Source organism: Acomys russatus, chromosome 25, assembly GCF_903995435.1.
Source record: "Acomys russatus chromosome 25, mAcoRus1.1, whole genome shotgun sequence".
Taxonomy (NCBI): domain Eukaryota; kingdom Metazoa; phylum Chordata; class Mammalia; order Rodentia; family Muridae; genus Acomys; species Acomys russatus.
In genome coordinates this window covers 12,200,052-12,226,084 of record NC_067161.1, presented here as the reverse complement: position 1 = coordinate 12,226,084, position 26,033 = coordinate 12,200,052, and the positions used below count along the sequence as shown (strand labels likewise).

At 45.0% G+C, this 26,033-nt stretch overlaps 1 protein-coding gene across 1 annotated transcript in view; it reads right to left on the bottom strand.

Moving 5' to 3' along the window:
- The window catches only part of Ift140 (intraflagellar transport 140), a 98,920-nt gene that overhangs the window by 70,817 nt on the left and 2,070 nt on the right, over positions 1-26,033 (bottom strand). Inside the window, exons 2-12 of the mRNA XM_051168236.1 lie at positions 25,321-25,499; positions 23,716-23,937; positions 14,039-14,160; positions 13,763-13,905; positions 12,249-12,424; positions 9,148-9,239; positions 8,207-8,313; positions 7,149-7,294; positions 5,038-5,241; positions 4,542-4,614; positions 2,033-2,124 (exon numbers count right to left, since the gene is read on the bottom strand). Coding sequence (XP_051024193.1) covers positions 2,033-2,124; positions 4,542-4,614; positions 5,038-5,241; positions 7,149-7,294; positions 8,207-8,313; positions 9,148-9,239; positions 12,249-12,424; positions 13,763-13,905; positions 14,039-14,160; positions 23,716-23,937; positions 25,321-25,467 — 1,524 coding nt within the window. The 5' untranslated portion in view covers positions 25,468-25,499. The remainder of the gene's footprint in view (positions 1-2,032; positions 2,125-4,541; positions 4,615-5,037; positions 5,242-7,148; positions 7,295-8,206; positions 8,314-9,147; positions 9,240-12,248; positions 12,425-13,762; positions 13,906-14,038; positions 14,161-23,715; positions 23,938-25,320; positions 25,500-26,033) is intronic.

Sequence of the window (26,033 nt, the reverse complement as noted above, 5' to 3'; positions counted from 1 at the left end):
AGAGACAGGCTTTAGTGACAATTCTGGAATTTTGGTTTCTTTAAGAAACACAGAAAATGCAGGGCAGTGGTGGTGCACGCCTTTAATCCCAGCATTTGGGAGGCAGAGGCAGGTGGATCTCCATGAGTTCAGGGCCAGCCTGGTCTACAAAGCGAGTCCAGGACAGCCAAGGCTACACAGAGAAACCCTGTCTCAAAAAACCAAACCAACCAACCAAACAAACAAAAACGAAACACAGAAAATAATGTAAGAATGTTTTCGTTTTAACCCCAGGTGTAGGGATGCGGGGCTGTTTTGGATTGTTTGCAGCAGCTGACTGTGATTTACTCATGCTCTAGCAGAGGCATGGTTTGCCAGCTGCAGACAGCTTCTGCAATTTTGTGACATTTAGAATTCTGGGAAATTTTTAGAGGGTATATAAATGCTAGAGCCCAGAGAGGTGGTGTGGTTGTTGTTGGTCATTCAGGGGGGTTGGCTGTAGTTTGTTAGTAGTTGTGCTCAAAGAAAAAGCAAACGGAAAGAAATTGGGTTGATAGGGGGTGAAACCAGGGGGATAAAGAGGAGGAAAAAGAAGAACTCACAAAGTAACACTGACTGGCTATAACTGGCTCTCAGTCTTGTCATAGAATGTTGTTTCACGGACTGGAGAGATGGCTCAGAAGTTAAGAGCACTGACTACTCTTCCCGAGGTCCTGAGTTAATTCCCAGCCACCACATGGTGGCTCACAACCATTTATAATGTGATCTCATGCCCTCTTCTGGCCTGCAGGTGTACATGCTGGCAAAGCACTGTATACATAACAAATAATTAAATTTTTTTTTTTAAAGAACATTGCTTCATATAATGGGTTGAACAGTTGCTTCCCAAAAGATCTCTTTTCTTGAAACCCTACTGTAAAAGAGTCTTTTTGGATATAAGTAAATCGCGGATTTGTTTACTTTTCTCATCGTAGGGATGCTCCTCAGGCTCTGTCTGATACTGCGCAGTGCAGACCCCCAGCCTCACTGACAAGTGATTCTGTTCTCTGTACACTGGATGGCACCCAAGGCCCCTCTAAGCTAAGCACACAGGCCACCACTGAACTATTCACGCCAGTGTAAGGATGCTATTTTTAAAAAGACTTATGTGTATGCATTTTTTAATCACAAGTATGTCTGCATACCACATACATGCCTTGGATCTCCCTTGGAGAGCAGAAGAGAGTATCATATTTCCCTGGAACTGGAGCTACATGGATGGTTGTTAGCCACTACATGGGTGCTAGGAATAGATTCCAGCCCTCTGTAAGAACACACACGCCTTCACTGCTGAGACATCCAACATGAAGAGAAGACACAGATACAGAAAGATGCCACGTCAAGAACAGATCAGAGGGAAATCTCTGCTGGCCAGAAACACCAGGGATTGACAGCACCACCAACTAGCTCCTGGAAACTGAGAGAAGCAGGAACAGACTCCTTGGCAAAGCTTTCTGAAGGAACTTGCTACAACTGACCTAGATTCAGGATTTGATTTCCAGAACTGTGTGAGAAAAAAATTCTGTTCCATTAAGCATTGGTTTGTGGAAATTTGTTGCAGCAGCCACAGCAAGTTGCTATCATGCTGGTCCTGGGCTCTAGCAAGTTACAGTGGGATACAGACAGAGTGGATATCTGACATAGATGCTGCTACACTGGAGGCCAGCACTGCTCCATCTTGGCTTCACTCTCACTCATCTGTAGGGGAATAGCCATCTAGAAACATCATCTAAATGGATAGCACAAAGCCTCCAGGATGTATAGCCAACCAACAAGCACTTTCTCCTATTCCATAGTCTTGTAGGTCAAGGTCCAGTGAAACAGACCTTTTCCCTGAAAAAGGTTCAAACCCTGCCTTCTTATTCCAGAGGTCACATCCACGGATGGGTAGACTACCCCAGGACCTGTATTTTCCTGTGAGCGATCTGATGGAAAATAGGACTTGGGAACACAAGACAGCATTGTCAACTTGGCGCTAACTTTGCCATCACACTCACTGTCAACAGGTGCCTACCTGCCAGGTCCGCACTTGAATTCGGTTTGGCTCCACTGTATAAATGCTTTCCTCATGCATTGCTAAGACTGATGTTTCACACAGGAACGTGCCTGAAATAAAGCATGAGCATCAAAAGAGCAGCAGCATGGTGCAAGTGCCTTCTGTGGAATCCCAAGTCACTTGGTCTTCATAGTAACTCTAGGAGAAATCTTAACTGAATCAGAACAAGGTTCCAGAATTTTAAAAAACAGCTGGACAGGCCAAGCATAGTGGTGCATGCCTTTAATCCCAGCACTCGGGAGGCAGAGGCAGGTGGATCACTGCGTTCAAGGCCAGCCTGGTTTGCAAAGCGAGTCTAGGACAGTCAAGGCTACACAGAGAAACCCTGTCTTGAAAAACCAAAAAAAAAAAAAAAAAAAAAAAAAAAAAAAAAAAAAAAGAAAGAAAGAAAGAAAGAAAGAAAGAAAGAGACACCTTCTTCTGGTTCAAGGTGTTCCCGGCAGCACAGCATCTAGGATGGCATGACTGATTAAGCACCTGCCCACATCAGAGGGACTCTGGAGGCTCTGTGCCACAGCCAAAGGTGCTGCAGAGCACATTAGTCATGGAGGTGACAATTCACAGGGAACAGGCGACATCTTAGCACCTGCTGAAATAAAGGAGCTCATCCTCGCTTCCTGAGACTCAAAAAAGAGGAGCGGTGGTGTGTGAATTACTGTCCAGTACAGCGGGATGACAATACTATCTGTCAGAGAACTTCAGACAATAATGCTGTGGGAGGCAGAAGGTTCTTGTGCTCACAGATAAGCAGCAAGCGAACCAGGAATGTTACACATACAGGGTTGTCTTTTCAAAGGGAGAGACGGATACAACCTGTTTTCCACCCAGAAGGCTGGGAGAGGATGTGGTCAACAGCCTGGTGACCTCGCACTATCTGTGTAGCCTGGACCACACTGGATCCTCCCCCAGACCTTTATTGTGAACTTGCCAATCTATAGACCATATCTTTATGAAGGTGTCACATGTGGTCAATCTAAAGAACCCGTCTTTATGGAAAATGTCACATGCACTTTACAAGGAGTTTCAATGTAGTCATGACTTAAGCTTTATTGTACACAAGGGATTGAGTTAATTGTAACAAGAAAAAAACTTCACAAAACAATGCTGTGCTTAAATATGCTGAAAATAAATTACCTGGGGTCAGACTAGCAAAGTTTGAACTAACGCTGGCTATTGTGTTGTTTTGAACTCAACTACCTTCTTGCTTCCTGCGGATTGCTACTCTGCTGGCTGTAGTGGTCACAGAGACTCTCCCACACACTCATAAAGTATTAAGGGAGATTAAAAGTGAGTGGAGAAGGGTTGAGAGAGTGAAACAATAACCAGTGATGACCAATGATGATGACCAATGATGATCACTCTGGATTCTAAGAGCTAAGATGTCACAGAGGTGCAGATGGTGAGGTCAAGAAGGTTTTATAGGTAAGTTGAGGGGTGGGGAGGGTCACATCCCAGAGAATAGGTATTTTGAGAGGTCTAAGACAGTGCCAGAAGATTTTGTGCTCCAAATCTCAGTGTTTGTGAAGACTACTACATACAACGATAGATGCTAAAGTCTCAAAAGGGAAGTTATTCCGGGCTGACTAGGCAGGCCCAAAACAGTTATGTGTCCCTGTGAGGAGGATAGAAGACAGGGTCTATGTGACAACAGAACAAAAGACTGGAGCTCTATGACCATAAAGCAAGGAGTATAGCAGCCAGAAGTTAGAAAAACTACAGGATGGATGTTCCCCTCGAGGACTCAAGGGAGTATGGACCTGTTTGCTGGATTTTGGACTTCCGGCCTTTGAAATCGTAAGAGAATTAAATTCCTGTAGTTTTAACTCATACAGGTGTGCGGAGGAAAAGGTAGCCAAATTAAACTGAGAATGTTGGAGAAATTAGTGAAATGCAGGGCTCAGATCTGAGATTGGCTACTTATCTGTGAAGAGCCAGCTACCTGTGCCTCATGCCTATGGTTTAGAAGCCTTCCAGAGGACACTTATGCAGTAGCCCTTTTTCTTTAATTTTTTTAATTTTTAAGTTTTTGGTTTTGCAAGACAGGGTTTCTCTATGATATCCTTGGCTATCCTGGACTTGCTTTATAGACCAGGCTGGCCTCCAACTCGCAGAGACCCACCTCTGCCTCTCGAGTGCTGGGATTGAAGACATGCGCCACCACCGCCTGGCTGCCCTTTTTCTTAGAAGGGACCAAATTACTTATGCTCATGCAGCCTTCTGGAGCCCAGGAGGATTTGCTGGCTCAAAGTCTCCCTGTACTTTTCAAATACCCCAACACTTCCCAGGAGGCGACCCAGGGAGCCTGGCAGCAGATGTGGGAGCTGCAGCATTGTGGCTAGTAATTCAGGTGCAGGACTGAGTGTGGGCAGGAGGGTTCTGCTAGCTCCCTGCTAGCCCTCTTACCCTGCAGTAGAAGGCAAGGCAATAGCAGAGGTGTGGAGCCCTCACAGGGTGTAGAGATGCTAACCTGCGTTCCTTAAGGTAGATCCTGAAGGTTCGAAGATCGCCACTTGTTTTCCATTCCAGACAGCCACAGCATCCTAAACGAACATGTATCCAAAAGAGAGATAAGGAAGTGTATGGTGCAGACCACAAGCCTGCTTCATGTTCCAAAGTGTGCCCTTTTCCTTCATCACTGAGTGCCAGTATGCTGTCATCCCACCTTCAGGTCACCAAGTCTCCCATGGATGCAGGTTAGCCCTAAAATGCCTGTGAGTTTTTAGTATTTTGTATATAAATATGACATACATGCACATTTAGGATGGTAATCCAGGGTGGAAATGAGAATGGCTTAAGCTGTCACCAAGTCCCCTTGCTGTTCTGAGTTACCCTAGTGACCCAGTGGGCAGGTGTGTGTGTGTGTGTGTGTGTGTGTGTGTGTGTGTGTGTGTGTGTGTGTGTGTGTGTGTGTGTCTACGTTGAAGATCCTTGTCTAACACCCACAGCCCATCCTCAGTAGTCACCTTGGTGGCGAACACTCCACTGATGTGCATGTCAGTGCGCAGGCTGTGTGTGTTCCCCGTGGACAGGAAAGACACATTGATTAGGCTTGGGGAGATCTGCACAGCGGCTACTTGCTGGTGGAAGTGTGACGACATGGCCTGCTCGCTGAGGATGGACACGGAGTCGATGCTGCTCACTGCTAGAAGGTTCTTCCTGGAGCCCCACTTTCAGTGCCATGTAGGGAGAATCAAGTGCATCAATCACAGAGCAACAGACAGTCAGCTGTATGCAAGTGCTCCCTATGTGAGTCCATAAGCCACTTCTTGTTAAAACATAAAAACTTTTAAAATGGTAAGATATGTACTTTGGGGGCTGGAGAGATGGCTCAGTGGTTAAGAGCACTTGATCGCTCTTCTGGAGGTCCTGAGTTCAGTTCCCAGCAACCACATGGTGGCTCACAACCATCTGCAATGGGATCTGATTGCATCTTCTGGTGTGCATGAAGACAGAACACTCATACATAAAATATAAGAATAAATAAATCTTTAAAAAAAGATAAGTACTTTGTATAAAAATGGTAAAATGCTGATAGACACTGGTTGTGAATTGGCAGGGAGTCACTCATGTGGCTGTTCTGTCTAGGGTCTGCTCTAACAGCAGGACATCTGCTAGGAATTTGTTATTCTGATTATGACATGTTCATATATATTACTTTCTGTGAATGTGTAAGAGTTTTATATCATTAAATTACCCAGCTTTCTTCTGCTGGTGAGAAATGTTGGTTTACTAGCTTTAGGTCTATCTGAAATGTTCACTTTTCAACAAATTAAGAACCATGTCTAGCCGGGCGGTGGTGGATCACGCCTTTAATCCCAGCACTCAGGAGGCAGAGGCAGGTGGATTGCTGTGAGTTCGAGGCCAGCCTGATCTACAAAGTTAGTCCAAGACAGCCAATGCTACACAGAGAAACCCTGTCTAGAAAAACAAAAAAAAAAAAAAAAAAAAAAGAACCATGTCAAAAGCTGGGTGGTGGTGGCCCACACTTTTAATCCCAGTACTCGGGAGGCAGAGGCAGGCAGATCGCTGTGAGTTCAAGGCCAGCCTGGTCTACAAAGCAAGACCAGGACAGCCAAGGCTAACACAGAGAAACCCTGTCTCGAAAAGCAAAAAAAAAGGAGGAGTCAGCAGTATCTATGAAAGGATCAGATGGTTGGTGCTGGACTTCCCAGAGGCTATTACCACGGCCGTCACCATACGCACCTTATTGGAATACTAACACTAACAGAATGACGCTGTTCCATCAGACAGAGTGCCAACAGGGTGTTTGTTGTTGTTGTTGTTTTAAGATTTATTTATTATTTATACAGTGGTCTGCATGTACACCTGCAGGCCAGAAGAGGGCATCAGGATACATTATAGATGGTTGTCAGCCACCATGTGGTTGCTGAGAATTGAACTCAGGACCTCTGGAAGAGCAGTCAGTGTTCTTAACTTCTGAGCCATCTCCCTAGGTACCACCCCCATTTTTTGGTAAAGTTTTAAACATATTACATATGAATGCATAAATATATATGCATATGTGTGTATATATATGTATATACATATACATAGACATATACATATATATATATATATATATACACAGAGACAGAGGAATTGGTAGGTAGATTGACAGATATTAATATACATCCACAATCTTTTATCTGCAATACTAAAATTAAAGGACATTTAAAATATATTCTTTTTTTTTTTTTTTTTTTTTTTTGGTTTTTCAAGACAGGGTCTCTCTGTGTTAGCCTTGGCTGTCCTGGACTCGCTTTGTAGACCAGGCTGGCCTCGAACTCACAGTGATCCGCCTGCCTCTGCCTCCCGAGTGCTGGGATTAAAGGTATGTACCACCATGCCCGGCTTTATTTTCTTTTTTCTTAAGACAGGGTCTTACGTAGGTTAGCCACAGCTCATGCCTCAGGTTCCTAAGTATTGGGATTATATATCTATATAATTTCTTGTTAGTGTTATTTTTCTGATGTTAAAATGAGTAACTGACAATAGGGTCCAACTTAATTATGTTCTCAATTTGGTACAGCAGGCAATGAGTGCATCCAACGTGATACAGAGCTGTATACTGTACCTTTATCTGTGTGATGTTTCCTTCAAGCTCAGTAGGTGTTTGAAGGGCCCACATGTCCTTGCCCTCCACGGCCCGGCCACTTGGGGAGTTTGGCACTTTTTTCCACATGGCTACTCGCCCTTTACTGGTACCAGCTGCCAGGAGACCTACAAGTAAAAACACAGCATGTCAGCTGAGTTGAGAAAGGCTTAGGAGGAGGCAGTGACTGCTGCTCTCTCTGTACTCAGCCTCCTTACTCAGGCTGCACCCAATGCTCCACTAGCGCTGTGTGCTCAGTGGCACTCTGGTTCATCTGTCCTGGGTGTCTGCACACTCATGCACTCATACACTTTCCCCAGTGCACAAACACTACCCATACCATCTCAGGAAGGTACAGGACAAGTATGTAACCTCAGTGTCACTCTTTTGGACAAATCTTTTGAGCATTATGTGAAATAAGACAGCTTTATCGTGCTTGCTCATCTCTGATTGATAACTTTCTTTCCTCCTCCTCTTTGTTTGTTTTTGAGAGAGAGTTTTTCTGTGTAGGCCTGGCTGTCTTGGGATTTACAATACAGACCAGGCTGTCCTTAAACTCACAGAGATCTACCTGCCTCTGCCTTCTGAGTGCTGGGATTAAAGGTGTGTGTGTCACCATGCCCAGCCAGTTTCCATGTTTCTTTTGTTTTGGTTTGGTTTTTCTAGACAGGGTTTCTCTGTTGTAGCCTTGACTGTCCTGGACTTGCTTTTGTAGAACAGGCTGGCCTCGAAATCACATTGATCTGTCTGCTTCTGCCTCCCAAGTGCTGGGATTATAGGCCAGCTTTCATTTTTTAATAGGCTCTAAATTCACTATAAATTTTTTTTCTTGACACAGTGCTTAAAGTTATTTCTATTCCTTCCTTTCTTTCATTTTTGGTTTTCGGAGACAGTGTTTGTCTGTGTAGTCCTGGCTGTCCTGGACTCACTCTGTAGACCAGGCTGGCCTTGAACTCACAGCGATCTGCCTGCCTCTGCCTCCCAGCATGCACCACCTCGGCCAGCTGTTTCTATTTTTATGTCAGACCAAGAAATCGTACCTTTGGCTTTACAGTAACAAACACAGTTTATATTCTCTCCCTTTTCAAAGCCAAACTTCTCCTGTGGACTCAGGATGTAATTCTCTCCTCGTTCTAAGTCCCAGAACCTGGAATGGAAGGGGGAACACACCGTGAAGGTCATATTAGTGCCCTCCTCTCGCCTGAGCTGCATCGAGCCTGGGAAGAAAACTCAGGGCTCTGCTCTACAGACTCCTGGGTGTTGTACTGTTTACAGCTCAAATGGGGGGGGGGGGCTACTAAAGGAGAGTTTACATGAGACGTTAGAGGAAGAAGAGAAGGCAGGAATCCCAGCTCCATATGGCAACAGTGAACAGTATGTTCAACAGAGTGGCCAAAACAACACCAGAGTGCTTGTTTCTCTTTATGCCGCTCTTGTTTTGTTTTTTTTGAGACAGGGTTTCTCTGTGCAGCCTTGGCTGTCCTGGACTTGCTTTGTAGACCAGGCTGGCCTCGAACTCACAGTGATCCACCTGCCTCTGCCTCCCGAGTGCTGGGATTAAAGGTGTGCGCCACCAGCGCCCGGCTATTTCTTTTTTTGTTTATGCCATTCTTAAGAAGTCATGCAGAGCTAGGTTTGGCAGTGGACACCTGTAGTCCTAGTTTCTTGAGGCAGAGGCAAGAACATTGCTGGAGCAGCATGAACAGCAGCAACGAGACTCAATGTCAAAAACAAATTTCTTCCAAACCAGGCAAAGCGGTTTTGAAGGCAGCTCTCATGGTCATGCTGCTTGAGGGCATGGGGAAGGCAGGGAGGACAGTTAGAGTAGGTGAGGACTTCTCAGGCTTCTAGTGTTTAGTTACATAGACCAACTGGTCTAACACGTGAAAATTCAGCACAGTGTGCATTTCCTGCGTGTATACTAGAGAGCCTGTTTCTGACAGGAGTTTCCAGGGATCTGTGTGGGAAGACAAGCTCTCACCTGAGCACTGGTTCCCCGATAGCTGTCACAAGAAGGCTGCCCTCTATCAAAGTGATATCTGCCTGGCGGCCTGTTTTCCCACTCAGCTTTACCTGTATGAGGAAAAAAGCAACTTGAAAGGGGCTCACGACTCTCGCTGAGATGACTGATCGAGCTGTGTTAGCCTGGCATCAGGTCTTCAGTGACATCTTCAAGACTCAATGAGTGAGGGTGGACCGCCGCACAGGGAGACGGTGGAAATGGAGAGCTGGCCTGATTCTTAAGGGGCTCAGGGCTAAGAGCACTGACTGCTCTTCCAGAGGACCAGGGTTTGATTCTCAGCTTGTACCCACGGGCTGTTCACAGCTGTCTGTAAGTCCAGTCCCAGGGGCTCTAACAAGCTCTTCAGGCCTCAGTGGGCACTAGGTACACTCATGGTACATAGACTCGTATGCACGCAAAACACCCAGACATATAAAATAAAATAAAAATTCTAAAAAAAAAAAAGAACATGTTGAAGCAAGCAGCAGCAACTTACACATGAAGTGATGTCCAACCTAGTACACAGTGGGCCTTTCTAGAGTGAATACTGAGCAGGCTGGGCACTGCCTGTTCTGTCATGACAGTACTTTAGAGAAGATCTTCCATCCTAATTTTGTGCAGAAAGCAAAATTTCCAAGAGTTTGACAACCAATAAGGAGCTAGTGAGGTTCCTGAAGTAAGGTGCTATGAACTAACTGTTTCTTCTCCCTCCCCATCCCATTCATATGCTGAGGCACCAACTACCTCTGTGACTACATGTGCAGTTAGGGCCTTTAGAAGGCAATTAATGGAGAATGTGGATTCAGGCTTATGGACAGAGGCAGCAGACAACACATGCTCACACTTTCCCTCAAGCACCCTGTGTCCTCTTCTCCTCTTCTAGAGTCCAGGCAAGGACACAGAGAGGCCATTCCACATAACCCAGAAAGCAATCCCTCAACAAAACCTGAATTTGGCAGTCAGGCTGTGGTGGCGCACACCTTTAATTCCAACACTCAAGAGGCAGAGGCCAGCTCTCTGAGTTCAAGGCCAGCCTGGTCTCCAGAGCAAGCAAGTTCCAGGATAGTCAGGGCAACATAGAGAAACCCTGTCTCAAAACACCAAATCAAACCCAGAACAAAACAAAAACAAAACAACAACAACTTGCCAAAACTACCTGAATTGGCTGCAACCTAATTGTGATTAGGACTTTTTTTTCTTTCTTTTTTTGAAAAAAATTTTTGTAAGTTTTTTGAGACATGGTTTCTCTGTGTACCCTTGGCTGTCCTGGACTTACTCTGTAGACCAGGCTGGCCTAGAACTCACAGAGATCTGCCTCTGCCTCTGCCTCTGCCTCCTGAGTGCCACCACAGCCCAGCTGTGATTGGGACTTCTTGCCTCCAGAACTGTGAGTGAGAAATTTATATAGTAAGGGCTGTTTGTCAAGTTGGCTCAAGCTGCCTGAGACACCAGGTCCATGCAACTCAGCGACCACCCCCAGCTGCTGCTCCAGGACACAGTGAGCTCTCTAAGCTGGAGGGCCTCCTTAGGGAAAGTTCAGCATTCTGAGCCAGGCGTGGTGGCTCATAACTTTAATCCCAGCACTCGGGAGGCAGAGGCAGGTGGATCGCTGAATTTGATGCCAGCCTGGTCTACAAAGCGAGTCTAGGACAGCCAAGGCTACAGAGAAATCCTGTCTCGAAAAACCAAAAAAGAAAAAAAAAATTTTTTTCTTTAAAAAGGGAAAGTTCAACCGGGCGTGGTGGCGCACGCCTTTAATCCCAGCATTTGGGAGGCAGAGGCTGGTGGATCGCTGTGAGTTCGAGGCCAGCCTAGTCTACAAATTGAGTCTAGGACAGCCAAGGCTACACAGAGAGACCCTGTCTCAAAAAACCAAAAAACCAAAAAAAAAAAAAAAAAAAAAAAAAAAAAAAAGGGAAAGTTCAGCATTCTCTATGGTCATAGATTCTTATAAATCAAGAGACCAGCTGGGCCCATACCTGTAACCCCAGAACTGAGTGAACTAAGGCAGGAGGATTAGGAGTTCAAGGTCAGCCTTGGCTACACAGCAAGTTCCAAGACCATGGGGTGACAAGAGACTCTGTCTCAAATAAAGAACCAAACCTAACCCTCCTGACCCCCAACAAAACCACAAACAAACAAACAAAAAACTTAACTGATGAAAGAAACAAAGATGGTTCAACGGTTAAGACACTGGCTGCTCCTCCAGAGAACTTGCGTTCAACTCCCAGTACCCTTATGGTGGCTCACAACTCCAGTTTCATGAGGTTCAACACCCTCTTCTGGCCTCCAAGGGCACCAAGCATGTATGTGGTATACAGACACATATACAGGCAAAACACACATACTCAGGGGAGCAAAAGATTAATGGGTGCAGCAAGCAGCCCCCTCTCAAATGACCTGTACAGGGGATACAAGTGACCTTTATCCAGGAGCACATGGCACTGGATGCCTTCCTAATGAACCTCTTAAACATGCAGAGGGTTCAGAGTAACAACACAGGTATGTCTTTCATGGACATCCTGGTATCTTACAAACGTTACGGTTCAGCCAAGGTAACTAGCATTTGTTCACTGTATAAAATAAAGCACATGCCTAAGGTGGCAAACAGCAGATATAAAAGACCATGTTGCCGAGGTGCCATTGCAACAGACACTGGACAATGCCACTGCCAGCTCTGGGCCAGTAAATAAGCCTCCTCAGAGCACTTTCACAGGGTTGGAAAGTGGGGACCATGCCTCATGGTCTATCCAGCTCTGTTGTGGAAGCCCAGTGAGGTGCTGACGGTGAATTCTCTAATTGAGAAGGGCACAGACTGGGAGCAAGCCTACTTATCCCTCATCCTCTCCACACCTGTCCAGAGATGCTTGAAAATCTTTCATTTTCCTCACTTTTACTAAAGGGCCCACAGTAAAACGTGACACTGAACGGCTAGGTTAGCTGCTCTTTCTTAAGCGACAGCTCTTCAATCTTGCTAACCAAGATAGAAAAGACAGTTAAAGCAGGCAAGAAAAACTGGTCCCAGGTTTTGAGCATAATCCAGCAGCCAGGCTAGTGCAGCACCGTGCTCTTTCACCTACCTTCATCACTTCTTCAGCTTCCCCATCAGGAGTCACTACATAGAGCGACAGGAGAAGGTTCTGTGTAACCACAACCAGTGCTTCTCTCTTCTCAATGTAGAACAGCATCTGGATGGAGCTGTCTGTGAATGCCACCTGGGCAGTCTTGCCTTTTTCATCCACATAGTGCACTGTCCCTAAGGAAAGAGGTGGCTCCTAGCTCATCTGTCTCTCAATGATACCCATGAGCAGCCGCTTCTATTTCCTTAATGATGCTCTGACAATACATCTACTGTCTTTATAAGAACTTAAGACAATTGCCCTAGTGCTTCTCAGGCTACCGTCTCTGAAATGATCTCTGTCTTACTGGTTCGGCTGGCTGTCTCTGTGGATTCCTTAGCCACTACTCTCCTGGATGGTATCAATTAGCACCCAGACCATCTGATTCTGTAGCCTTGTAATTGTTCCATCATCTTTACTCACTATCTTTTGGTGCATTTTAAAATTTTGTATGTATGTATGTATGTATGTATGTATGTATATTTTTTATTTTTTGAGTATGAGTGTTTTGCCTGAGTGTATGTATGTGTACAACATGCATGCAGTGCCCACAGAGGCCATCAGATCCCCTTAGTTATAGATGGTTGTGTGCCACTATGGAGGTGCTGGGAATTGAACCTGGGTCCTCTGGAAGAGCAGCCAGGGTTCTTAATCACTGAGCCATCTCGCTAGCCCTAAAGATTTGTTTATGTATTTTATTTATATGGGCATTTTTGTCTACATGCATGTCTGCATATGAGATTAGGCATTGAATCCCATTATAGATGATTGTAAGTTGCCATGTAGTTGCTGAGAATTGAAGCCAGGAATTCTGAAAGAGGATAACTTGCATTCTTGTTAAATGAGAAGGTCAAAGACATCTAAGTTAATTTTTAAGTGTGAGACTAGTCTGGTCTACAAGGCATGTTCCAGGCCTACTAGGGATACATAGTAAGAACCTGTCTCTAACACACACACACACACACACACACACACACACACACACACACACACAGAGAGAGAGAGAGAGAGAGACAGACAGACAGACAGACAGAGAGAGACAGACAGACAGACAGACAGAGAGACAGAGAGAGGGAGGACCAATGAGGGAAAAACCAATTAACACACCAATCAACCAAATCCTAAAGACTTCCTCATGAGATGAACACAGTGATGTATGCCTGTAGTCACAGCATTTAGGAGATTTTGGCAGGAGGAGGATCATAAATTGGAGGCAAGCCTAGGTTACATATTAAGACCCTATCTCAAAGCAAAGCAAAATAAACAAACAAAACTTTAGGAAAGCCCTTCAACATGAACTAAGACGGCCTGGCTGTCTCTTCTGGAGCACAGTGCAGCCCCGCTAAGCAGGAGCCCCAGCACCCAGGCACTGCAGCAGACCTTCATCTTACACACAAGCACTACTGCCAGCCTGAGAGCCCAGCCAGACTCCCTCACACTCTTTGGTTCCTACAATTCCATCCCAAGTTGCTCACCATCCGTCAGACTGACAAAGAAAGACAGCCCCTCTTGAGACCCCGTCTTCAGGAGACTTCCGAAGCTGCTTTTTCTCCAGTTAAACATGTCCAGGGCTTTCTCATCCCCACTTACTGCTGCCTTTGCCAACTGAACCAGATCCCTAAGAGTAAAGGGTACAGCAATCAAGATTCCCAGAATGACTTGGGGCTGGGTCCACTTGGGTCAGGAGCCATACACCCCACCCCCAGGATGAAGGGAGAGATAAGTCAGACCATGTGGGGCTTCGTACTTACTCTCCAGGAGGGGGGAGCCGGAAGATGCAGTGGGTGAGTGGTTTCCCATATTCATGTTTCAGGAGTGGTGTCCCCTGTACTCGGCCTCGCTGGTCCAGTCGCCACAAGAGCAGGACCCCAAGCTGCAGGAGGCCAACAACATGTGAAAGGAACACATCCTTACAGAACCAGTGATTGGAGCTGAACAATAAATGGAGCAGTACAACATTGGCAGTTCCTTGGTCCAAAATTTACTGTACTGCATGTGTGCTGTGTAAAGGTTGCCTTTGCATTATTCAAATGCTGACTCTGGTACCTGCAGAGAGCTCAATACAGACTAGGCTTTGTTTTTTTTTTTTTGTTGTTGTTGTTGTTGTTGGTTTTTTGAGACAGGGTTTCTCTGAGTAGCTTAGCTGTCCTGGACCTGCTTTGTAGACCAGGCTGGCCTCAAACTCAGTGATCCTCCTGCCTCTGCCTCCCCAGTGCTGGGATAAAGGAGTGCGCCACCAGGCCTAGCTGGTATTGTTATTTTTATGAAGCATCATCTGTCTCACAGTTTTGCAAACATCTTCTCTATCACCTTCTGACTGGTTTAATAAAGAACTATCGCAAAGCAGGAGATGACATCCAGCAGAGATAGGAACTCTGGGAAACAATCAGGTGGAGGATTCACCAGCCAGAGGAAGAGACAGGTGCTGGGACTCATGGTAAGGAAAGGTAAGGAATCACGTGTCAGATGTAGGTTAGTATAAACAGCTTAATTTAAGTTATACAAACTAGTTGAGAACAAGCCTAAGCTAAGGCCTAGCTTTCATACTAACAAAAAGTTGAGTGTCATTACTTGGGTGGTGCCCAATAGTGATAGCGCACCATGCCAAACTATTCAAAAGTATTTATAGAACTACAAGCCTTCTCTGCGGCCCCACCTCTCCCCTTTTCCAGATAACAGCTGTCATGTGCTTAGAATAACAGCAAACTTCAGAACAGATTTTGATTTACAGGAAGATTACAGAGACAGCACTGAGCTCCTATATATGGCACCAGTTTCCCCTACTATAAGGTACATTTCTTAAAGCAAAAGAGCTAAGGCTGGGGATACAACTGAGCAATAGAATGCTTTCTCAGTACATACAGGCCTTGAATTCTATCACTAGCATTGGCCAGGGAAACGAAAGCATTTGCCTAGAATTAATGAGTTAATATTTATGTCACCACCGACCACATCCATATACCTTCCTTCAGAGTTCTTCAGTTTCTCTTAATATTCCTTTTCTGTCCCAGGAGGCTGCCTAGCATTCCACATGGCACTTAGCTGTCATGTCTTCTGCAGCTCCTGTGGGCCGTGATTTCCTCAGCATTCCTTGTTTGCTTAGCTTTAAGGTGCTGCTCAGGTATAGTGTAGGTCATGGCTCCCCTGGGATTTATCTCAATCTTTCCTCCTAACTGGATGGGGGCTATAGGCTTGCTAGGGGAGGGCCAGAGAAGCAGTTCTCTACTGGGCAGTCACTGCTATGAACACATCCCATCACTGTGGATGTTGACCTTGACACCCTGTAGAGTAGCTTTTATCCATCGTAAACTGACTCTTTTCCCTCCCCTTTGATGCTGGAGTCTTGAGAAAGAAGGATGCAGTGTGCATTTCTCACTTAAGGGGTGGGAGTTAATATTCTACTTCCGTGTGGTGGTTTGAATAAAAATGGCTTCCATAGGCCAGTAAGGAGTGGCACTATTAGGAGGTGTGGCCTTATTGGAGGAGGTGTGTCACTAGGGGTGGATGTTGAGGTTTCAGAAGCCCAAGCCAGGCCGAGTGGCTCACTGTCTCTTCCTGTTGCCTGCCAATCTGGATGGAGAGCTCTCAGCTGTCTCTCCAACATGATGTCTGCCTGCACATGCCATGCTTCCAGACATGACGATAATGGACTAAACCTCTGAACTGTAAGCCAGTCTCCATTAAATGTCTCCTTTGTAGGAGCTGTTGTGGTCATGATGTCTCTTCACAGCACTAGAACCCCTAAAGAAGACATCCCTCAAGAATGAAATATCGAAGCCGGGTGTGGTGGTGCACGCCTTTAATCCCAGCACTCGGGAGGCAGAGGCAGGCGGATCGCTGTGAGTTCGAGGCCAGCCTGGTCTACAAAGTGAGTCCAGGATGGCCAAGGCTACACAGAGAAACCCTGTATCGAAAAAAAAAAAAAAAAAAAAAAGAATGAAATATCGACACATATTATTTGGTCTTTTTTTTTTTTTTTTTTTTTTTTTTGGTTTTTCGAGACAGGGTTTCTCTCTGTAGCCTTGGCCATCCTGGACTCACTTTGTAGACCAGGCTGGCCTCGAACTCACAGCGACCCACCTGCCTCTGCCTCCCGAGTGCTGGGATTAAAGGCGTGCGCCACCACGCCCGGCTTTATTTGGTCTTCTTAAGCAGGAGAAATTGTCTATTTTTCATCATTTGTTTACTGATAAGCATATATTTATAGCAGCATGAACTCCTGAGTATTTATTTCCTGCTTTGGTTATAATCTAAATGTTGTTTACTCTGCTGCTCAAAGCTCTCCATCTCTGATTACTGGATTATTTCCAGTCATCCTTAGGCCTTTTTTTTTTTTTTTGGGTAGTGGAGTGGGGTGGGGTGGGAGGGGAGAGGTATTCTTCTCGAGACAGGGTTTCTTTATGTAGCCCTGGCTGTCCTGGAACTAGCTCTATTGACCAGGCTGGCCTAGAACTCACAGAGATCCACCTGCTTCTGCCTCCCAAAAGCTGGGGTTAAAAGTGTGTGCCGCCACCCTGCTATTCTGAGGGCTTCTGCCATGACTCCATGACTACTGAAAGGATTGAAAATTCAAGTCTAAGTGCTAGGGAAACAGCTCAGTCTGGAAGTCATCAAGGCCTCAGATCAAGTACACAGGTAAGTGCTAAAAGTCTAGACTCCATCACAACTGGTTGAACAGGACTTCCCGATTGGGGAATGTGAGTCAAGCTTTCGCAGGAAAGAGAATGAGCCAGGAGAAGCTGAGCTGCGCAGTGAGGATATTGTTAGGAGACTGGAGAAGAACCCCCAAAATAGTGAAAAAAGGTGAGGCACCAATTGTAGCTTTTCTTTTCTTGCTACTTTGTGGGTTCTTCTCCTGTCTCCTAACAATACCTCTCTGTTCAGCTCAGCTTCTTCTTTCTGCTCTTCCCGAGCTCTGCTGAAATCAACTGCCTTCTCTAACCCTAGCCTAGCTCTACTCTCTAGTCCTATTCAATCTTGCTGGCCTTTTTTAATCCTCTTCTGTTCCCAGAAGTCTAAGAGCCAATTGACCCTGAAGGTCATAGTTTCTAGTGGTTCTCACAGCTAAGCATTCCCAAAGGTCTAGTTGACTAGAAACTGGGGGTCCTTTAAAGGGCTAGGTGCACAAAATAATGACACTACAACTTTGTAGACTAGGCTGGCCTCAGACTCAGAGATTTGCCTCCCCCTGCCTCCAGAGAGCTGGGATTAAAGGTGTGCATCACCACCACCTGGCTTAGGGTTTCTGTGTAGCCTTGGCTGTCCTGGACTTGCTTTGTAGACCAGGCTGGTCTTGAACTTACAGCAATTCACCTGCTCTGCCTCCTGAGTGCTGGGATTAAAGGTGTATGACACTACACCCAGCAGTAATTCTTTTCTGAAAAGTTAAAAATTGTTTGTACAGTGAGAAAAAAAAGTGAGAAGATAGAACAATGAAAGTTTCCCAGAGCTGAGCGCTGTGAGGGCTCCTGGGTACAGACACAGGGCTTACACAAAGTATGATTTGCAAGATGTTCATATTTCTGACTTTAATTAGTTCTCAGATGACATTTTAGACAGGTTCCTAAATATTCATACACTCAGATTTCTGAGTTGCTTATTTGGGGAAGAAGTTACTGGACACAAATGCCAGTTTCTTACCAACAAGCTTCTAACTTTGGAACAGATTCTAATTCACAGAAAGATTGCCAAGAGTTCATATATATGTCACTAGTCTCTCTTACGAAGATCCTGTATGACACACCTAAGAGACTGTGAGTTAGGGCTGGGGCTATAGCTCTATTAGGAATGTACCCAAGAACAGTATGTTTTACTCAGCCCACCATACGCCCCTCACTCTGACAGAGCTGTGACTACGAGGTAGACTTCCACTGGCTGGCAGAGAAGTGAGTGAACAGATGCAATGTGCGAAGTGCTTCCAGGCCTCAGGTAGCTGGGAATGTGAACAGAGGCAGGCCGGTCTCTGAGTTCCAGGACAGCCTGGGCTACAGAATGAGTTCCAGGACAGCCAGGGCTACACAGAGAAATTCCATTTCAACAACAACAACAACATAACCCAAACCAATACAACAACAAAACTAGCACGTTGGAGTGTAGGTCCAGTTAACCCTCACACTGGCCTTTGCAAGAGATACTGGGAGGAGGCAAATCACCTCACCTGTAGGGCAGCATTCTAGGTTCTCCTAGAGCAACAGGGTTTCTAATGGGCATTTACTGAGATCCGTAGGGGCATTTCTTCCTATGGGCAGCCTCCTCTTCAGATGTTGTTGACTGGTACACATGGGGTGCTGGGGTGAGGTGGCCCCGGTATCCTTCCCAAAGTCTGGACTTAGAACAGAGAGCAGTCATACTGAAATGTTTCAGGTCTTCCTGAAACGCTGGGCTCTCGCCCAGTGCACCGGCCAGCCTGCTGGCACCAGGTTAAGCATATAAATATATTTTTGCTTCCGCTGGTCTGGGTTGCTTCCCTTTTTTTTTTTTCAATGACAAGTTTTAGATCTTTATTTTTTAAAATCACGTGTCTTACTCAGGGAGGCAGAGGCAGGCAAATCACTGTGAGTTTGAGGCCAGCCTGGTAGACCAAAGCGAGTCCAGGACAGTAAAGGCTACACAAAGAAACCCTGTCTCAAAAACAAAAACAAAAATAATAAAATAAAAATAAATAATAGTTTCAAGTGCTTTATATAAATGATTATTCTAGTGAAAAAAAACATGTTCTAAGATTAAAACGATGAATAATCAGCATGGAACATGCATCTCAGAGCTGACATCCACTTATGGTAGGTTGCTTCCCTTGATGAGCACAATAGCGGTGCTTGGGGAGGTGGAGACGCTCCCAGGATCAAGCCCACTGAGGGATCTTTGCAAACTCTTTATACCTAGCTTCCTGCTTTAGCTCATAATTAAATTAGTTCCGGCACAAAGTTAGATGTTTCTCAGAAAGATTAAACATTTCATTTCTTAAATATTCTGACTCAAGGGACCTAGTCAGCTCACACCTGGGTTTCATTTTATGCCCGGGTAATGTGTTTGGTTAGCTACTTCTTAAGTTTATCAAGATGAGAATGATGAAATATAAAGATCCTGAATTATTCTACTTCACGGGAGATTGTCAGACTATTTCATAACAGAAAGGTGGAAAGCTCATTAACACAACGGGAAGAAGCAGGGTGGTGGTGGTATACGCCTTTAACCCCTGCACTCAGGAGGCAGAGGCCAGCCTGTCTACAGAGCTCTAGGACAACCAGGGATACATGGATAGACGGTCTTGGAAAAAAAGAAAGAAAGAAAGAAAGAACCCAATATAAAAAGAAAACTAGGCAAATGATGTGAAGGGGGGAAAAAAACCCAAATTATCCCTTAAAATGATACTTATCCTGAAGAGCAAGAGAAATGGTATTTACATAACTACCAAGATGGTACACATTTATCTTTGAAAAATTACTCTTAATTATCACATCTATCTATCTATCTATCTATCTATCTATCTATCTATCTATCTATGGCATGAATGAGCCACACAGCATGTGTGGAAGTCAGAGGACTATACTCTTACACTCTTCCAAGGCCATAAGCTAAATACTAGGTCCTAGAACCTTTAGGAGGTGGGGTCTACTAGAATGAGTTAAGTTAATGGGAGGTGTGTCCTGGACAGGGACATTTGATGTTGGGCCCTTCTCTGTTTCCCAGTAGCCATGGTGTGAATGATGTTTTCCACCATGCACACTTGTCATGATGCCACATGCCCAAAGCAACATGGACAAGCAGCCATGGATTAGAATCTCTGCAACTACAAGTTAAACCTTTCTTCTTTACAAGTTGTTTGTGTTGAGTGTTGGCTAAAGTGATGAAAAACTGAGCGGAGCTACCAGCAAGAAAGTCCTGCTCTAGATGTTTAATTTGAAAGTAATCATGAAGCTAAGGTCAAACATTTAAACTGAGGGACACCTGCAAAGCAACTAGCCTGGACCCAAAATATCAATATTATGAAAGACAAGAGAGAGAGGGAGCAGTGGAGAACATAAGAGCAGGGGATTGGTATTGGCTAAAATACCACAGAGGATGATAACTTAATGCAATGCATGATCCTTGCCTAAATCCTGGATTAGGAAAAGATAGATATAATGTCAATTCTGCAATAAGTGTCAAAAAATTTTGGTGTATATGTGTTGTGTGCATGTGTGATTATGCAATGCTCACATGTATGAGGGTGCTTGTGTGGGTACATGTGTACACGTGTGTCTAAAGTTGATGTTGGATGTCTTCCTCAGTTGTTCTTGATTTATTAAATGAGATGGGATCTCTTACTGAACCCAAAGCTTGCTGATTCCAGCTAGTCTAGCTAGTGCTTGGCCTGAGCGCTGGGATTACAGCAGTGTGGCTGCCATACTTGACTGTTTTTTACATAAGTACTTATGATCCATTTTTTTCCTGATTTTCCAAGACAGGGTTTCTCTGTGTAGCCTTGGCTGTCCTGGACTCGCTCTGTAGACCAGGCTGGCCTTGAACTCATAAAGCTCCGCCTGCCTCTGCCTCCCGAGTGCTGGGATTAACGGTGTGCACCACCACTGCCTGGTAACTGATGACCCAAATTCTGATCCCCATGTTTACATGGCAAGAACTTTATTTTTCCAGGATGGACAAGAGAAACTTTAGGGGCTGGAGAGATGGCTCAAAGGTTAAGAGCGCTGGCTGTTCTTCCAAAGGTCCTGAGCTCAATTCCCAGCAACCACATGGCGGCTCACAACCATCTATAATGAGATCAGGTGCTCTCCTCTGGTGTGTAGGCACATACATGCAGAATACTGTATAAATAATAAATAAATACATCTTTAAAAAAAAAGAAACTTTAATATGGACTGCATATGAGGTAATGATAGTGTATCAGTGTTTAGTTTTCTCAATTTGACAGATACTTTGTAGAAGAGGCCTGATATTTTAGGTGCTAGATGCCTAGGTACTCAGGAGTAAAGGATCAGAAGCTCTGTGATGAATTTGCAAATATGCAGGAAAAAAGTGCACACAGGAAGAGAAAAGGTAGACATGTTAGTGTCAACCACAGGTGACATCATCTATAGCAAAGGTAAACAAGTATTTCTTGCAACATTTATGTGTGTGTGTGTGTACTCATGCACACATGTGAATGTTTCTGTGTGCATTTTGGCACTCAGACTCTTCAACTTCAGAGGATAGGAAAATAAAGTCAATGGTGAGGTGGCTTTGGGAAATTCTGCAGGCATTATATGTAGCTCTCTAAGGCTTCTCTGGCACCAAGTGGACATAGGCGTTGATATTTATAGAGTCCTTGGTGAGGGTGCTGCTAGGCTCTCTGTGGGGAAAACAGTCAATGAACTTGTGAACTTTTTCCAGTGTCAAGTGTAGGAAAATAAATATATATCAGGGCCATGTAAATATGTGAAATATCTGGGATTACAGTGTAAATAAAGAAGTTGCAGCCCAAATCTACCTGCACAGCTTCCTGGAGGTGCTCACTGGCATTTCTCACGCGAAGCACACATATACTAGCGGCTTATATATCTTGTCTTGCTGGTCCAGCTCCTTTCACAAGTCTTGCTGCAGTGGAACACTGATGAAGGCTTTCCCTTATGGAACCCACGGCCTGAAGCTTAGGGCGGATGTGCTGGTTTGAATGAGAATGGCCCCCAAAGGCTCATATGTTTAAATGCTTAGTCACCGGGAATGAAATTGTATGAGAAGGATTAGAAGGATTAGAAGGATTAGGAGGTGTGGCCTTGTTGGAGGAAGTGTTTATGTGGGGGTGGACTTTGAAGTTTCAAAAGCACACACCAGGCCCACTGTGTCTCTCTGTCTGCTGCCTCCAGATTGGACATTAAGCTCTCAGCTACTATTCCAGAGAAATACTTGTCTGTTTCCCACCATGATGTTCATGGACTAACTAAAACTGTGAGCAAGCCCCCAATTTATTTTCTTTTCTAAGAGTTGCCTTGGTCATGGTGTCTCTTCACAGCAATAGAACAGTGACTAAGTCAGGGGGCATCACCATGCTGGGATGCCTAGGGTGATTGGCAGTAAGAACCTGAACTATTCTTCTAACTTCTCTGAAGCTGTGAGAAGTGTGTGCTACGCATGGGCTGGCCCATGCTGAATGGAGCTCACGGCGAGGAGGGTTCAGCTCACAGGTGGAAGGCCCTCACCTGCTTTGTGATGCTGCCCAGGGTTGGGGTGAGCATGCTCAATATTTTCTTGAAGCGTCAATTCGAAGAGCATGTGAGACCCAAGTCATCTCCTGTCCCCATCTCCACATCAGGACCAAGCCTTTCCTCTAGTGAGACAGTAGCCATACTCTTCTGCAACCTTCATGTGAACCCATTTCTGACTGGTATGAAGATGAATAAAGAAAACCTGGGCCTTCCCCCCCAGGCATCAAGGGACCACAGCACTGGTTTGGACCATTACTCTGTGGGTGGACCACGGAAGTGCATGGGATGCTAAGCTCATCTTTCCTTGTATCAAATGGTGACCATTAAACCGATCTTCCATCCCTTTGCTTGTAAGAGAAGATGGATTAAATAAATAACTTAAATGTAGAAAAGAAAAGTGTGTGCCTAAAGAAAGTGGAGAGATTGTAAGACGTCATGTGTGCTAGAGGCTGAGCTACGGGGAGACAAGAGATGAGCTGTAGAGTCTTTTCCCTCCATCTGACTGTTAGACACTGTTGAAACACGGCAACAGCTTACCTTTGGTTAAATGTGCACATTGTAAGATTTCTGCTTCACAATTGTGAATCAAGCCAGCGTTTCTCAGTTTCGGCAGGTCATTCTTGTCATAAAGAATGTCCTGTGCATTGTAGAGCATTGGACAACACCATTTGCCTCTACCAAAAGGCACACAAGATTCCAGTGGGATCCTCTTCCTAAGCCTCTCATCAGTGCAAAATACTACGTGGGTAAGCAGCCCTGATCTAGACAAACTAGACTCCAGGTGACTAAAATGTGTTCATGGAAGTAGGTGATTCTGGAGTGCCACAAAAGTGCCAGTATCTGGGATATTCACTCTGTCTCCATGGATACAATTTCCTAACATGTTCATTTAAAAAATTATAGATGTATCTTTGGTACATGATGGTGTAATAGAATAAACATTTGAAGTGTTGCTTCAAATACAAAGAAGAAAAAAAGAAAAAGAAAACAAACACATAAAATTGGGAGGGATCAGGGTATTGGGGACAGGGAAGAAATTGGAGGGGAGAGAATGGGGGACAGACTTAATCAGAACACATTATATGCATGCGTGACACTCTCAACTAGTAAAAGAGGGGAAAAAAATCTGCTGTTATGCCTGAAGAGATCACTTGAATCTATAAAGCGCACATTTCAAATAACTTGGTTTTCAGCATCTTTCACATGCATTCCTATGTGCATGGTGGGCATGGAGGTTGTGTACCTACCTTATCTCCAGATACCAGGCAGCTCCCACTGGTACTCCAACTAAGAATGGCGATGTCAGTCGTATGTGTCAGGGGCACTGTGTGTTGCTCCTTGTCCTGCTTGTTAAACATTATGACTTCTCCAGTCTCCCAGCCAATAGCCAGGATAAGCCTTGTTGGATGCCAGCACAGTGAAGTGACCTGGAAGGACCTCTCAATGTGGGTGTCAGGCACAGGCTCACCCTATGTGGGACAAGAAGTAAAATCTCCAGTTGTAGACAGTGGTGGGTACATCAAGCAACTGTCTAACCCACAAAACTCACATCGGCTATTTTAAGGTCAGAACTATTTAGTAAGATGTGGTAGCTGGCCTTTGTGTGTGCTTGGGTGCACATATGCATGAACATAGTACAGCACGTGTGGAAACTAGAAGCTAAGCATGGGTATCTTCCTCAGTCACTCTCCACATTACTTTTAATTAAAACATTATTTATTGGGGGCTGAAGAGATGGCTGAGCCGTTAATAGTTCTTGCTGTTCTCCCAGAGGACCTGAGTTCAGCTCCCAGATCCCATGTCAGACAGCTCACAACCACCTCTAATTCCAGCAAGCTGATGTCTTCCTCTATTTTGTGTGTATACACAGGTGTGTGCCAAGACGAGTGTGGTGATCCTAGGATAACTTGAGAGAACTGGTTCCCTACTTGCACCATGGGAGTCCTGCAGGCTCACCTCATCAGGCTTCATAGCAAGCATGTTTTACTCACTGAGCCATCTCATGAGATCACTGTATTTTTGAGGCAGAGTCTCATTTGAACCTGGGGCTTACTGGCTCAGCTGGGCTGGGCTGCCAGCAAAATGCGGATCTTCTATATACTCTGGCCTTTACGTTTGCAAGAAAAAGAGTTTCTACTCTTTGAGGTCACCCAGTTTGTGGTGATTTGTTATAGCAGCCGTAGGAAACCAGTGCAGCTTGAAAGGGTCAACATGGGGCTGGGGAGCTCTCTTAGTAGTTCAGAGCATTTATCGGCCTTGCTAAGGACCTGAGTTTGGTTCCCGGCAACAACACGGTGGCTCACAACCATCATTCACAGCTCCAGTCCCAGTGGATCAGATGCCTTCTTCTGACCTTGAAGACATGCACGCGATGCACATACATGCAGGCAAAACAGCTATATACACAAATAAATCTAAAAAAAAATCAAAGGGCCAACATAAAGAGTTGAAGAACCACGCACTGAACAGGGCCGGGTTTAAGCATTTTCTTGAACCTATGTGCCAGGTATAAGAGAAGGTTTTGGTGATTGGGAATGACTGGCCCTTAGGGAGAACTGACGAGGAGAAATCTAGAGCTGAGTTACCTGACTCTTGGCCTTCATCCTCAAGAAAAGAACACAAGAGCCGGGGCTGGAGAAATGGCTCAGTGGTTAAGAGCACTGTCTGCTTTTCCAAAGGACCCGGGTTCAATTCCCAGCACCCGCATGGCAGCTCACAACTGTCTGTAACTCCAAGATCTGACACCCCCACACCAACGCACATAAATTAAAAAAAAAAAAAAAAAAAAAAAAAAAAAGAACACAAGAGCCATTTACTAAGCTGCTGAAGCCAACGTTGCTCCAAGGACTCACCTGTTCGAGATAGATGTCTATGTTGCCCCCAGAGGACGGGCTTATAGATGCCACTGCCAGGAATGGGTGGGTGGGGTGCCAGGTAATATGAATGGGGGATGTGGATGCATCTGGAGCTTTGATTCGGTGGTCAAAATACAGTGCCATGATGATGCATAGATCTTAGTCAAGGGTGAAACCTGCAAAGAGGGAAAAACCCACCAAGAGCAACTACATATAAATACAAGAGGAAAGCAAACCTACAGAGACACTTAGCTTAACATGTTCCTTAGACTATTGCAAGCTATTTTATTTGTTAGAGACCTTTATTAGGGAGAAATACAAAGGTAGAAGCAAAGAACTGGGCTTGGAAGGAACCACAGTGTGTCGGAAAGGAAGTAGAATTCACTGCTATCAAAGAAAGAGCTAAAAGGAGAATGAAAGCAAGCAAACGCTGAAACTGGGGTTTCAAATAATTCTTGATAATTCTCATTCCAGACACAATAAGCGTAACTTCAATTTCTACAGATAACCTCAAAGAAAACTTTGATACAAACTGCCCATGACAGAATACCTGTATATGGAAGAAAGGAGAACAGCGTTCCACTTCAGGAAAACCCTGAGGTTCACGAATGTTGTCTAGCTATGACTTCCAAGCCACAGCGACTGCCTGGCTTTTGTTTTGTTTTCTTTCTTTTTCTTTTTCTTTTTTTCCTTTTTTTTCTTTTTGGTTT